At 41.9% G+C, this 15,679-nt stretch overlaps 1 protein-coding gene across 3 annotated transcripts in view; it reads right to left on the bottom strand.

Moving 5' to 3' along the window:
• The window catches only part of INPP5A (inositol polyphosphate-5-phosphatase A), a 251,562-nt gene that overhangs the window by 97,455 nt on the left and 138,428 nt on the right, over window positions 1-15,679 (bottom strand). For all 3 annotated transcript variants that reach the window (XM_074875636.1, XM_074875638.1, XM_074875637.1), the window contains exons 6-7: window positions 14,774-14,877; window positions 4,945-4,997 (exon numbers count right to left, since the gene is read on the bottom strand). In XM_074875636.1, the coding sequence (XP_074731737.1) occupies window positions 4,945-4,997; window positions 14,774-14,877 (157 nt within the window). The remainder of the gene's footprint in view (window positions 1-4,944; window positions 4,998-14,773; window positions 14,878-15,679) is intronic.

The raw sequence follows: 15,679 nt of genomic DNA, 5'->3' as shown, positions 1-15,679 counted from the left end.
TTATTACACTAGCATTGGACTGACAAGGGTAAAAAATTTCCTGGGTATAATTGACTAGATATCTTCAAACTTCTTTTAAACTACGAAGAAACAAATTACATGCCAGGGCAGAGGTAAGTCTGTCCTAGAGGACTGTTACAAGAAACAAGGCTATTTAAAATGCTTTATTCTCACATTCAGAAAAAATGCTGGCAAAATTTGGTTGTAACTGATTGGAAGTGGCCAGCACTTAAGTAAGAAAAGACATTATGGGAAGAATGGAGGCAAAATCAGACTGCCAGAGCTCTAATAGAAGTCCAGTCTCACTGACATTTTTAGGCAGGATGGGGGTGGCCATACTAGACATGTTTTAAGCTCTCGGTCCTAGTATGCTTCAGTACTGTTCCTGTCCTTGGCAGCTCAGGCAAACTCCACGGACCAAGGACCTGTCAGCTCCCCTTCACACATGTGGGTTCTTGGTTTTCCTGTCAGAGCACCCTTGGAACAATGCTGACGGCCACAGAAATGCTCCTCAGCCACACGCTGCTCTTCCAGGTCCTGGGCATTTTGTGGCTATACCCCCTCTCGGCAGCTCTCATCTTCAACAGCAGCTGCAGACACACACTGATGATTTCGTGAAGTGCTCCAAAACCGTGCGTTCTTCACCTTAGGATAAGCTAAAGAGATGCTACTAGAGAAAGCAGTAGAACACATGTTCTCATTGCTCTGCTTCACTGATGAACACCATCGGGGCTTAGCCCAGAGCCAGCTATGGTTTTCAAGCTGCCTCTTCCCAGAAAAATCCGCTGAATGTCCTCTCAGTGTCTTCCCTCTCCCTTGGCCCTACTCCTAATTAAAGGTCCACTTAGTGAGTTTTCAGGACTCTTTGTGAGGGGCCCATCATCTGACTCTAGTACCTTGCCTGGGATCGCAGATTTAAAAATCAGTTTTCCCCTTTATAGGAGCCAAGCATTCTGAATTTGAACAAGTGGCTAATCATACCAACTTTGTAGTACTAGGCCTGTGCACAGACATCTTTTGTGTGAGAATTCGGGGTGGAGGCAAACATAGCTCCCGTTCAAAAAGAAGTCTGCAGCCTGCCAGCAAGAACGTGGGAACAGACTTTGGCAGAGAGAGGTACCAAGCAGAAACCCCAAGCTGTGCACAGGGAGATTCCCCAGATCGCAGGGAGTCAGGGAACAGAGGTGGACACGGCAGGTAATGGCAGTCACAACAGGGAATGCCTGATAAAGATGCACAGGTCACCAAGCTGCGGCACAAAGGCCTCTTCTAAAGATACTGGTGGGTTGGTTTGGCTGCAGAGAACAGTGTATCTTGCTCCATCAGCTCACAGTGATGATAAAGTAGTCCTGCTGACCTTCCTATTAAGATACATAATTAGTACATAACTAAAAATAGAATCTGGAGATGATGGCTGGAGATGTCAACTCCCGTCTGTCTGAAGGATGAACAGAAAGAATCCCCACAGGACACCAAGAGACCTGATGTCACCAACCCACCTCCTGTGTGAAGTATCTATAACCCACCCCCATCTGCCTAAAACCTGCTCCTGCTTAAAACTTGCTAATGAAGGACCTTCCATCTACAATTTCCCTGTCCTTAAATTAAAACTTTCATGGTATTACCTATTTTCCTGCAAATGAAACTGATTTCCTTCTGCCCTTTCTGCAGGGGAGACCGACAGCAACCAGTCCCCTAGATGTGGTGAGCCAAATGTTTTCAACTCCTGCTCAAACACTCCTACCATTCTTGGCTCTCCTGTTCTTTTTCCAGCTTACCTAAAGCACAGCACTCAAAACAAGACAGAGTACTCTATCAAACGCCCTGGCAGCACCCAATTAAATAATTACCATACCTTCCCCCCTTCACGTCCTTCACATGATGTATCTATTAACACATCACAGTAAGATAATAATGAATCAAATTTAATTTCTTCTCCCTTGATCCTTTTCTTCAGGATGGGTAATGAGTCAGTTATTCCCAATACTTGTGCTTTAGAATTCAACTCTCAAGGTGCAGTGGTTGCATTTCCCTGACTTTAATCTTGCAATCCTACTTTCTCTAAAATATCAGACCAATTTCGCTGATTCTGACCTCTGATATACTTGCAAACATTCCCAGCTTTTGCCATACCTTCATTTTGTAAATGTATTCTCTGCTCCATCCTCCCTACCAAATATAAACTATTTATGTAAACTGTGTTTAAGACTGTAATGCATTCAGAGCACTATCTTGCACCTGTTAACACAATAACACTAAGAACTATTGCAACAGCAATAAATACCCTCCCTTACATTTAAGATACTAAAGAAAAAAGACAAAACCAAAGTGCATGTATTTATGTAGTTCTCTCATTTTTTTTCTTAAAATGAAATCTCTTGAGTGTCCCACGATTCCTTAATTCTTCATTCACACTAAAGATAAGCTAATGAAAAATAACGGATGTGAAAAATCCGGATTCACAGAGAAACTCAACTGGGGCAGATCACTGAATCACAGAGGAGGGAAAAGAGGGCAGCTGTCTGAAATCTTTTAAGGTCACTTTTCTGGGGTTTTAGAAGCCCTCTGTTTTTGGCATGAGGTACATTCTATAATGATGTTTTCCTAGGCAGGGGAAATTAATAGCTCCCTTCAAGGATTCACATAGAAGTATTAACAAGTCATCTCCTGGATATATTTTTATTGAACTATTAGCGTGTAGAAATGTATAGATCAAAAGTCATGATTATGAAAATGGCCAGAACTTTGTTCATATGCATATGCACACAGACTGGGTTTAAACACTTACCATGCCATGAACAGACACATTGTGCACTTAGACCTAATGAGGTATATTTTCTAATCCCCTGGGTTTTTTACCATAATATTTCACTTTCATTCTCCAGAAATTGTTCACAGTAACTTGCCCCTTCACCTTCTCATTAGAAACATTTGAGATCTTGTTAGATCACGTGGATCACAATCTCAGACTATTCCAGACACAAAACTACCATGATAGCTCATCTCATTACAGATGAGAAAAAGCTGTGAGCCTCCTCACTCTTACCACCCAACACACCCTAAGGAAACATAAGCATAGTATATTGTCTGATCAGGACATCTCGCTACAGACTGCTCCTTCCAACAACTATCCTTTTTTAGTATCAACCTGCAAGAATACATTTCCTTTAAATCTGTCTCTGAAGAACATTTTTTTCTTGAAAAGGCCTAAAAATAAATTCACAGTATTTTTTTCTGCAATGAGGTAATCCAAGAGGATAGCAGGGACAGAACCTGAAAAAGTTACAATGTAAGAGGAAAGGCCAGATTAGCAATTGGTGCTAAATACCCACTTCTGCAGATCTCTACTGCTGGAATCACATGCCATGTCATATGGATTTGGAAAAGTTAATAAGAGCCTACATTATCCCACAGCTGCCTGCCTGATTTCCCGGTCAAAAGTCTGTAAAAGGAGAAAATTTGGTGCTTCTTCAGTTTTTCACAAACTGTTTGCTTAATCTAATAAATCTGTTTATGCAAACAAGGAAGAACACTGTTCAGCACTCAAAAGTAAGCCTGTGTGAACATTCATCAGACTTTAAAGTGAAGCTTACAATTTTAAGACGTGAAACAACCATAGGAGGAAGGGAAAAATACTGAACGTTCACATACTATAACATAAATAAGCAGTAAAGACCAGAACTATGACTAAATGGTAAAAAGTATGGTCAGATTTCCAGGTAGGAGTAGAGAAATCTGAACCATATGCAGGTTCACTGGGCTCTCCTTGTGTTAAGACAAGGAGAATCTCCAAGCTCTCTCAGGTATAGTGTTTTGCACAACCAGCTGCTCCCCCCAACACACACTACTACCATTACTATTATGATTGTTACTAAAGGTAGCGTTTTCACACACAGACAGTGAACAGCTTCAGTGATGAGATACACCTCCTGTCAACACCAGCCGGCAGCGCTTCTTCCAAAGACAGTGATCTAGTGTGTAAGACCACGATCATGTTCAACTTCTATTTTTGTACAGTTGTCTGCTCCCCTCAGCCCCCACCTCGTCAGGCTGTTGGGTGATCCCAAGAGCAAAAAATGTTTTTTTCTTCTGTGGATTTCACAGCACATCTTACGAGGAGCACTCTCTGCTTTCAGGACAGCCAGGTTATGCTGAATCTGAGTAAGCCTTGCTGGGCGGGACGCTTCCTTGGCAGTCTGGGTAAGAGGTGTCTGCCGGCTCCCTGCTGCCCCTCCACCAAACCCTACGAGTGAGTGCTGGGCTGCCGGGTGCTTTATTCTACTCTAGGACGAAAACAAGCAACCCCAAAGAGAACAGGACCATGCCTTGAGTTTAAAATGGGAATCCTGACCTGAATACGACAAACAAAAAGTTCTGTTCCAGTAAAAGTAATATAGTAGGAGCTGGTTTGAAAAAGCTGCGTTCCTTAAAGGTAGGGTCCCTCCACTGACTTCAGTGGAAACTGGACTGGACTTAAAGAGTTCATAGAGAACAGTCTCTGTGCTCAGAAATCCCAGCGGCGAGGGCTGCGTACACCCTGGCACAGGCACCCGACCCGGGCAAGATGCTGCAGCCCCGGGGGTATCGGGTGTGATGGGGAGCAGCAGTGGGAGATGCCTTTAGCTCCACACCGTGACGCCTGTGGCCTCGGTCACAGACACCAAGCTTGCTTCATCATGCTTGATTGAGAGCTTGCTTATGACCTGAATTATCCCATGCTAATTGCACACACATGTGAATGTTAACATCACATTTTGTTATGCATCATTACAACTTACTGAGCATTATGTGTTCAATAAATAATAAAGCAAAGCAACTGCTTTGGAACCAATCTGTTCTGTGAATAGACCAGTCTGTACACATGAACACCTTCTCTGAAACAGCTGTTAACAGAAACATACATAATACACATATGATCAGAAATAACTTAAAGATGCAACTTACCAATCAGTAATACACCATCTTGTTCGAATGAAACCTTTTCTGGACCACTTGCACTGAAAAATAAGCAAATAGGAATCAGTCACCTTAAGTAAAGGATTACTGTGGAAGGGAAACGTACTTGTACAGAGAACAAAATAAAACAAAGTTCACTCATATGCTGTCATAATAAGGACTACTCACCAATGAGGCACCTTGAAAACATGTATTGTGTCTCTTATAAAGCCCGGAATTATTTATATTTTTGGTCCTGCAGCAGTTATAAACTTACACGTAAAATTAATATAAGCCCTAGTAGTTGTTTATAGATGAAAGATAACCAATTAGGAAAGCTTTACAACTGTATTTATGCTCAGCCTAAACCAGCAAATTCTTACTGCCTATGCACCAACGTCTCAGCTTCTTTGTAATTTTACCTGAACTGTAAAATGTCATTGGAGATTTACATCAAACTGAAATGAATGAGATCTGCTAGAAAGCTATTTCTCCTGCTGAGCCAACCCGCCCAATATTTCTACAAAAGTTAAGGGGAATTTAAATAATGGTAAAACATTACATTTATCAAAGCTGCAACATCCGTGAGAAAGCCACAAATCAGCTCATGCCAACACGTGGCACTTATGATACAGCAAAAGGATTTTTTCAGCACCACTCCTAAGCCACTGCTGTAAATTACAACCTCCCACAAAAAGACATGATTCTGCACCCTATTTATTCACTGTTAACAATGAATGTGGGGCTAGGCTAATGTTCTCCGGTAATGAATATTGCACCAGACAGGCCTAAATAATGATACCAATGATTCTGTAGCAAAAGACTGCAACTCCTTATTACGCATAAAGTGTCAGCCATGGCAGAGCATCCCCTGGTCAGGGGTATCGCTCTCCTAAGGCGCTGCCTTCAGAAGAGACTTGCAGACCTATTTATCCACCTCACTGTGAACACACAGTCCGCATCAAATTTTAAAGTCCCTGAGATAGTGAAGTGCTGCACAAAATCTGAACGGGCTGTTTTCTCATCACCCTTCAGATCACAGTCACCTGTCTCCCACCTCCTCCCCTGTTCAGGTGCAAACACAGTAACCCCAGTCAGGACCAACCAGACACACCACCACTCCTTTACCGGGGCCCTTTCCCACTGGGGTTCTCCTTGCATTCAAAATATGCTTATGAAGATTTTAAAGTGTTTATTTTACTGAATTAATAGCTGATTCTTGAAAGCTTGAAGGTGAAAACTATTTACTGATATGCAGTTGTTCTCTTCTATCCAAACCCAGGAAAATGTGCAAAGTTACTTGTAAATAACAGTTTATCTCCTTGATTGCACTCAATTTCAGAGCTTGTAATTTTGTGGGAATAGTGTTACCTATATGCTGCAAAACTAAGCAGTAAAAAATTGTCTACAAAATTTATGCAGAGCTATGTGCTCCAGATTTTGGGAAACCTGTTTTTAGTATTTCTTACTTCAGGTGGCAATTTCAGAATCACCTTTCTGCAGGCTTGTGAGACCTTCCTACACAGACTGCTAGAGCAGAGGATGGCAGTCCTCTCCAGAGCATCGAGTCCAAGAACAGGGACTAACAACAAAGGCCTTTGGGCAGTCAATCCAAATTTGTATTTTGATACCATGGACACACCATGAACTGCTTTCTTCTGTTCTTAGTCTCTACTTACAGTTGGCTTTCAGTAGCTCACAGGACATACATTAAGAGGGAATAAAAGAAATTAACAAATGTTTAGCCAAATGTAAAGGTTTCCTACAGACAAAAGGAGAAAAGCCTCCTAAACCCAGAAGGATTATACAGAATAAAAGGACTTCTCTTCCGAGCAGACGCAAAGTTTACAGCACTCCCCGCCCCACAGATCTGCCTGGTGACTCCTGGCAGCATCAATTCTGTAACTACAGACCTGAGGAAATAAGTGGTTTTGAGATATTTAGTAATTAACATCAGTTGTTTGTTGATGCTTATAGGTGCTTACATCTTTTAAGAATTTGGGCTTTTGAAAGCAAGTAAATTTGCCTAGGTCTAATAAGGTCGTATTCAGGGAGGAAATCCTAGCAGTGCACTGCTCTGCTCTGAAATCTAGCTGACGGATACATCCAGAGGGGAACTAATTCCTCTGAATCCTTATTACTTTTGCCTTAGAAGAGCCCAACTTTTGATTTTTCCTAAACTGCAGCTCTATTGAGAAAAACTCTGTGGTGACTGTGAATAAATATCTACTTTATTGGAAATATTTTTTTTCCAACAGTGAGAAATAACCTCTTGGTTAGATGCAGCTGTCACCCTGGCCAGTCAGGGAATGGCTGGCTGGAGGGCCAACACACCAAATCTTGCCGAGAGTCTGGCTTTCACGGCTGAGCTACAAACCCCATCATCCAATAAGGTCTCTTCTATTCACAGTTTCTGTGATGATCATGACAGCGCAGTTACAAGTTAAGATTTGGCAAAATGTTGACATTTATTCAAAAGCAAAACAATGAAAAAAGTTAAATGCTAAAAGCATTCAAAATTGGCTTAAATCTAATCTCAATCAAAAAAGGGGAGCTCTGTCATTCCATTCTTAAAAATAACTATATTGAACTTTTAATTACTGAAGAACAATACATAGAACTTAAGATCAAATAGTCCAAGCCTATGATGTGGCCCAAGATAATGTCTTCAATCAAGCTGTCACTTTTCATTTGCTGTTTTCCTCTTTGGCAACAGAACAGGTATTTCAAAAGATGTAACATTAGAACAGGGCCAACCAGATTGTGTCGCTTAGAGCCATATCCAGCGATTCCACAATCTGCTTGGGCCCCTCTTCTGCTGTTTACCCTCATGGTGAAGTCTTTTCCTGGATTTAGTCAGATGTTCCCTTGCTGCAGCTGATGACTGCTGCCCCTCACGCTGTGGCTGCCCAGCACCCCGAGGCACCGGGCCCCATCCCTCCAGAGCCACCGGTTGGCCACTGCAACCAGCAGCGTGGTTGCCCATCACCCTGTCCCATGGCAGCACAGACAGGCTCACTGGCTTCTCCTCCCACACCCTGTGCTCCAGCCTCTGCCTCTGCTATGCCTGCCCACGTCTGTCTGGCACAGGGGTTGCCAAACCAGACACTGGAGATGTGATGTGGCCTTGGGGTGCCAAAGAGACGGAGGAGTCCCTTCCTGGGACCTAAGGGCTCCCGGGATGCTGATGGCCACCTCTGCTCCCAAAGTACAGTGCTGACTCATGTCCAACTTGCTGTCAGCCTTCCAGCCATTATACTCCACCCACCCAGCACACGTGTCACCAGCCAGGCTTGGAGGACACCATGGGACACCACATTGAAGAGCTGGCTAGAGTCAGCGCATACAACACACCACTGCCCTTGTCCAGGCAACCGGTCATCCAGGAAGATTTGCTCCATCGCCTTCCTGTGACTGAGGAGAGGCCACCAGACATCCTTCTTGAAAAGAGCTGTGACTGGTGCTCTCCCAGCCCTCAGGAACCTCTCCCTTCAAAGACGGCAGCGCGAAGCCTTGCCACGATGTCAGCTGGATCCCCTTCTCCCTTGGATGTGCCACGCCTGCTGCCACGGGCTCATGCATGTACCATTAGCTTATGGCTTTGTGCAACCAAAGTGCATGAGACCAAGAGTCCTGTGGTGGATCACCACCCCTTCTCCAGCAGGCATCCCACAGGACTCATTCTGTCACTGACGACCTCACCAACACAAGCAATACCAGCATAAAGTACGCCCAACCCTGGGCACTGCTGCCTTACTCTATTTCATGCAAGCCTACACTGACACAAGCCAATTAAAAGGTATTTGCAACACAATTTATATTTCATGACATGGTAAAATACAGGATTTCTTATAGCAGCCTGGTGTTTCCTCACACATACACCGCAAATACTGGTTTTAAGGACAGTAGTTACGTATCAGAGGCTATTTTGCCCAAAATTTACTTTAGTAAGTGTAACTGAAATTCTGACACCTATTAGAAGTCCTTAAAAAAAAAATATCACAATTTGAATACTTGTAGTTACATTCTGCCACCCTTTTCTTTGTGAATAGAGTCTCTCAGGAGATCGTGCTGACCTTTTAAAACCCCCTAGAAACACCACCTACATAAATAACCTCTGCTACATCGGGTAAAAGGACCTCCAGACAACATTAACATGAAGAGAGAGGTTATAGAGGGCTAATGTCAAAAAGCACTGTGAGCAATAAGTAATGCACACAAACCATGATTGATAATGACTAGCACAGAGCCTTAATTCATCTTTTCTCCATCATTTTACTGAGAGGGACCATATCAAATTAAATAGTGACCCAGCAAGGGTTTATTCAACCATACAAAGCAGGGGCATGAAGGAAAGATGTATTAAAGTGGCAATGACTGTGGTGTAATTGCAGCTTCTTAAAGGAACACGCAGCTCAGAGGAAGACGGGGAATCGTGTACACGAAGCAGCTGACTCCTGAGCAGCAAGAACAGCCGAGGCCCCAGGCAATGCTCGGCACTAACAGGTCCGCGTCACGAGAACGACTCCTCAAGGCCTCACCCACCAGCCTGGGTTTCACTACTCACAACATGCTCAGCGTTTAACCAGCCAGGAACAGCAGTGTGCTACGACAGCTTTCCATAAAACCCCTGCAGAACATAGTTCCCGCCCCAAAATGACTTCTTTCTTTCCTTAGGTCAGTTTACAGAACGAAAGAATTCATGCTGTTGTGTTTTCAGGAGTTTGTATACAAATTGTTCAGAGTACCTTTCTAATTTCCCTGTATTTCAGAATAATATGCAGCATATGGAAAACTCAAGCCCAGTTCAGCCTTTTTACACTATCAAACAGTGTAACAGCACTATCAGTCATATTTTTACTGCTAAAGATTTTTAGAAGACACTGCATAAATTTAAAAGTCTGCAAATGAAAATATCTATGGCACTCATCAAAAAAATATATAGTGAGAGCTTAAGAATATGAAGTCAGTCTATCTAATGACAAAGTCTATTATGTAGTGGAATAATTTAATTGATAATTTGCTTTTTTCTCATAATGCTTTCAACACCCTTTATTTACCAGAAAAGACAGTACAAAGAATTTAGTAAGAATATATCTATTGGAAGGCTATATTTAACTATCTGTGCACGATGTAAGCAAATGTAAGAAATATGTGATAAAGCCTACACTTGCTCCACTTATTTTTACATACAAAACCATGGGACATGCAAATCATTATGGCTGTCGACTTCTTCCCATACACACATCCCCAGTGAAGTTGCCAACCAGCAGCAATACATAATTTCTTCATTAAAAGTTATTTTAGAAGACAGAAATACAATGATGATGCAACTTTTGAAAGAAAGATGAAGTATTTATTTGTAAGAAAGTTCTAAGTTACCACATCAGGGTGGCAGAAGGCCTGTGGAAGCAGCAGACAGAGCATGGTGGGGCAGAGGTTTCAGGGGTCCCTCTTTCATCTGTTAGACAACCTCAAAAGACAGAGTGGCGAAAGGGGAATGCAGGAGCACATAATGCTCCAGTTTAGGTCATTGCCAAAACCAGCTGAAAATAACGGTATGGGTTTGAAGTCATCACACAGACTGAGTCAGCATGTTCTCACAGTTCATATCCACTGTCAGAGATACAATATTTCTTCTATTTTACAAGGCACCTTCTTTTTCTTCCTACATTTCGCTAAACTCTCCAAAGAGCATTCAAGTCTGTAAGAATTCTTTTCTTTGGAACAGCAGAATTTAGGGTTGATAGGAGTATAAACAATGGACCTAGACTTTAGATGCCCAACCCAACATACGATAGCAATTCTGTAGCTCATTTCACTTTTTCTGAGAATGCAAAGAGTCATTATGAAACTTACTTTATAAAATAGTCATTAAAGGCAGATAATTACAATAATAAGATTTATACTATTAAGGTAATAGCAGCATGGTGATAACATGACGTGGAACTGCCAACGGCAAGGTTACATGGCTCGCCCCAAAACTACAACATCAAAACCTCAATCTCGCAGTGCATTTGCTGCCGTGGTCAGGAACAAGCCTAACAGCATTTCACCACATTCTCTTCCAATTAAGATCTTCTTTAGGACTTAACTATACAGCCAAATTATACTATTGTTGGAGCATATGATTCAAAACAGTTAGCAAAGCAACTGTGGTGGAGGGAAATATGATGGTTTGGGCCTTTCACGTGGCCCAAGCAAAAGCCAGCACAGGAGACTGGAGAGGGACTTCAGCTCATGCTAGAGAATGCTACCAAGTCTAGGCTGAACAAAGCAAGGACACCTATGCCTCCGTATTGTAAAATGACACTTGTTTTATGGTGTAATTTGTATATTCCCCCGCCCCAACCTGTAAATTACCTTTAGCTACTCGTAACTTGAACACACTTACTTAATTCCTTTAACTACAATAAATAATTCACTTATTATTAATTTCTCTATTTAACTTTAGGAATGCAGAAGTTAGTAGGCTTTGGACCTAATACAGCCCAGTAATTGAACCACTGTTTAACATCTTAAATATAAAAATGTCATCCTTCACCTTAGATATATTCTGCAGCTGAACAACATGCCTTACATATTTTGGATCACTGATGTGCTTTAGTACTTCCAGATATAGTATTTGAAAGGAAGAAACTTTTGGAGACAGAATTTAAAGAACTTTGGCTTGGGAAGGAGGAAAGAGAAAATTGTTTCTTATTGCAGATTTCAAAGCAACAATCTTTATTTTGACTTTAACAGATAGTCACTAGCTGATTCGCCATCTGTAAGCTGGCATAAAAACAGGGAGAGATGATATAGATCACCCGTACACTCTCAGAGAGGTATCTACATTTTAAAATAGGAAAAAAAATTCCTGCTTCATGTCCCAGAAAGGGGATACCACATCTTTCACCTTACAGTATTAAGTCTCTTCTCAGATCCTCTGTTAATAGGATTCCTTTAGCCAGCAGATGGATTGTGAATACAGGCAGTTTCATCTACTAAAAGACAACATAAATCATCATTGAGAAAGGAGAGACCGCAGTAAGGTTATCACCATACAGCCTTCTCCATGAAAGGTTTGCATTAAAGCATTAGTGAAATTAATTCATCTTTCATAAGAGCTTTGAGCAGTATCTGTGATCTATGATAACAACCAATTTCTCACTATGGGAAAAAAAAAAATTACTCAGGCCTGATAGACTACACAAATCTGCTTTTTTTTAAATGGCCTAACATTATCTGGAGTGTTGCTCCCAGAGGCATCATTTGAGTCTTATGCCTAGCCAAGAGGACCCATAAATCAAGAGAGAAAGTTTTGTTAGTTTTATATGCAGTGGGCTGTAATTATTTTGAATTGCATTATGCCTCAATCATTGTAATTACTTTTAGATCATCCTTAAGCAGCAGTAATAAAAAGAAAAGAAATCAGTCTTAAACCATTTCTCACGCAAAACATTGCAAATTGATATGAGAAGTCTGGCTAAAACACACAAGAGCATGTAAACGTAATGTTTGGACAGATATGCTGCTCGTGCATTCTGCTGTGTCAACTCAAATTTTCAAAATACACATTACTTTGTGGTCTTTTAATTAGCAACGTTGTTACCAACACTTGTCTAGGAAGAAAACAGGTTGTAACAAGATTAATTTTAAAAATAGAAACATGCATATGAGAACCAAAACTGTGTCACTGTTGTTTTTCTGATGTTGCTGTACTTATGTGTGCTTGAGAGACTCTTTGGTCTTCAGTTCAAAATGAAAACCAGCATAGTGTAAAAATAATCACCATTACTTTCTAACTTTTGAAGTCACATGAAAAATATGCTGGCTTGGTCTGTGCTAGGTTGCACAACAAATGAGCATGGAAAGGCACAGAACTGTAAATACTGATGCTGCTATTCTCTGCATTATTGTAGTCCTGGGGAGCCCGTATCACTGTCCCCTCCCACTGGGCAAAGCTCTGCAATAAAACGGGTAAATCCCCCAGCCTGTTCTACGGGTCTTGCCACAACACTATTGCAAGGAGCTGTGCTGTGTGCAGGAACAGAACTAAACTTTCAAGGTGCTTCAGGGATTCGTTCATATCTTAATTGTGAGTGTTTGTGGATTTTCTCTTTTGCTATTAATTTCTCCTCCAGGTAAACCGTGTCCCTGACACCACCAGAGCACAGTGCTTTCTCCTGAGAAAGTCACGTAAGGTAACGTAACGAACGGAAGCAGGATGAAGGTGTCAGATCCTCACAAGGCATCAGCTGCAAATCGTGCCCCTGACCTAGCAGCCCGTACCTAAGGCGGCGCTGCCGGGCGTACGGAGTACAGGAGCTGCTGCTCCAAACAGCAACGTGGGACCCACCGATCCCCAGGTGCCCACAGGAAGCGAACACAATCCCACGTCCACAAACCCCTGTGGAAAGCCACAAGACTCAACTGTTTCTCCAAGAGACTGTGAAGAATTGTTCATGTGAGAGGCGGTAATAAATGGTGCTGAACAAGTTACAAATTTGCCAGTCTCATGGTGAAACAACAGCAGTGAAATAACGATGGAAATAATTCTTCCAGGTATCAATGAACAATCTATAATTTGGCCTAGTGCTGTTAAGCGTGGTAACAGCGCTCACACTCCGCGTTCAGCGCTCTCGGTATTACAACTACATCACTCAGCAGCACCGCTTGCTTCCTACTTACGCTGTCAGTCACCCACACAGCTACAGTTTACTGCTGCTGGGGGAGAAAAATAAACGTCTGAGAAACTGCTTGAGGTTCCTTCAAAATGATGTAACACTCAACTTCAAAGAAGTATTCAAGATGGCTATTCACAGGAGGTAAAAGCCAGTAAAATTATGTCAAAAGCAGTTTCCCTTCCAGTATAGAGAATATAAATAATTTGGCATCAAAGTCAAGAAAAAGAATAACCTACATCCCCATCAACCCGTAATTATTTACGCAACGTTCTTCCAAGCACACATGGACTATGTAAATATATCTAAGGGTGTACTTACAAATTCTAAATTATTTTTTAAAGTTTATTTAGTTCTTCCATATATTAAAGTAGTAACATGCCTGTTTGATCCACAGATGTTACAGGAATTCAAGAAATTGATTCACTTGAAACACCAACCATTAAACACCCATGTTCTAGATGTTCTTAAGGAATTAGAAATGAGCAAATCGAACATCAAAGAAGAGAACTGCCAGCAAAGACTGCTCGTGCATGTGCAATTGCACTTGCAGGTGCAGTGGAAGAAAATCCTCAGCTGTGCTGGTGTTTCTGGGTTTGACAAGACCTTCACCTTCAACTCAACCACCCAGCACTCCCCGGTTTGTAAGAGAACAGCAAAAAAGGGGAGTTCGAGGGCAGTGTCAGAGGCAACGCGTCAATATGTTTCCAAGTTACGTGTATTCCTGCAGCAATAAGAAACCACCTTTTCCCCACATACTCGCAGCGACTGCAGAGGTACCCAGCTGAACAGAAACCAGCATGGCTGCAGCCACAATGACGAGCTGCTGCCCCTGAACACAAACGGAACCTGTTGAAGGCGCGTCTCACTCTGCTGAGGAGCGAGTCTCCCTGCGACAGGCTTGCGACTGGCACTGTGTGCCATTTCTTTGGTTGGAAATGCACAAACAAGTCTTGTGCATCTTGTGCATCACTGTCCCCATCCTAGCCAAAGAACTCCATCTGAATTTGGTAAACCTGTGCAATGACTTAACACATGTATTACAGGTGACAAGAAACCAACAAACAAATAAAAAACCAAGACAATTCTGACCTTATTTACATTACTGATAGTAGCTACTCAAGTAATCAGAGCAAATCAGAGTAAAACCTAGTATCTGGGATTGTACGTACCTCAGGGAAATAATCCTGTGGAAACTTCTCTTTTTCCAGCATGGGCGTGCTTTCTAAAGTGTCTGAGTAGATTTCTTTCCCAGTGACCTTTTTATACTTCTTCGCTAGGAAGAGATACAAAACAAAATTTACATACATATCTTCAACATTATAAGCAATTTACAGCACTCATTGGCAAAGCAGCGGCATCTGCAAAACAGGTGGTAGGGACTTAGCAAAAACATGCAAGCCCTGAGCTGTTCTGGAGGAAAAAACAGAAACCACTAAACCATGTGTAAACATACTTGTTTGTATCAGGCACCTTTAAGCTATACAGTTATGGGTGCTGTTATTTTCATTATCCAGAGCCCTGTAATGTGTCGGAGCTCTAATTATGAACCAGGTCTCCGTACACCCTCGCACTCAAACTTTCTGGCATGGTTCTTCCAGGAGATGCCTGTGTCCTCAGCCAGTATCCAGCAATCTACACTGGATAATTAATAGGAAAATTAATTAATACAAAACACATTAAGTGAAAAATGTTACTTATGAGTAGTGATTACCTGTATGCTTTATCTAGCAACTCTTTTTTTCAGATTTTAAGTCCACCTACCTAAGCATCAAGTGATGCACACCTGTAACACATTATCTATCACATCTTTTACCCATCAAACAACTACATAACCATTAATTTAGATCATCTCAGCATTTTGCCTTTTGCTTTAAATCAACAATATTGACAGTCATCATCGACTTAGTGTCTGGCCACACTCAGATTGTCTGCTGGGCCAGCTGTGTCAGTGGAGGGCGGATTTTTGTCATCCTAGAACTGACCCAGTAATGCTGATGGAACTCCTGGTGAAAGATGAGTTGACCACAAGCTGAGCAGCCCGCTCCTTTTGTGGAACTGATCTGAGGTAGACTTGT

The sequence above is a fragment of the Strix uralensis genome, chromosome 7, assembly GCF_047716275.1.
Source record: "Strix uralensis isolate ZFMK-TIS-50842 chromosome 7, bStrUra1, whole genome shotgun sequence".
Classification (NCBI taxonomy): domain Eukaryota; kingdom Metazoa; phylum Chordata; class Aves; order Strigiformes; family Strigidae; genus Strix; species Strix uralensis.
Note: the sequence above shows the minus strand (reverse complement) of the source record. Positions and strands in the feature narration are given on the sequence as shown.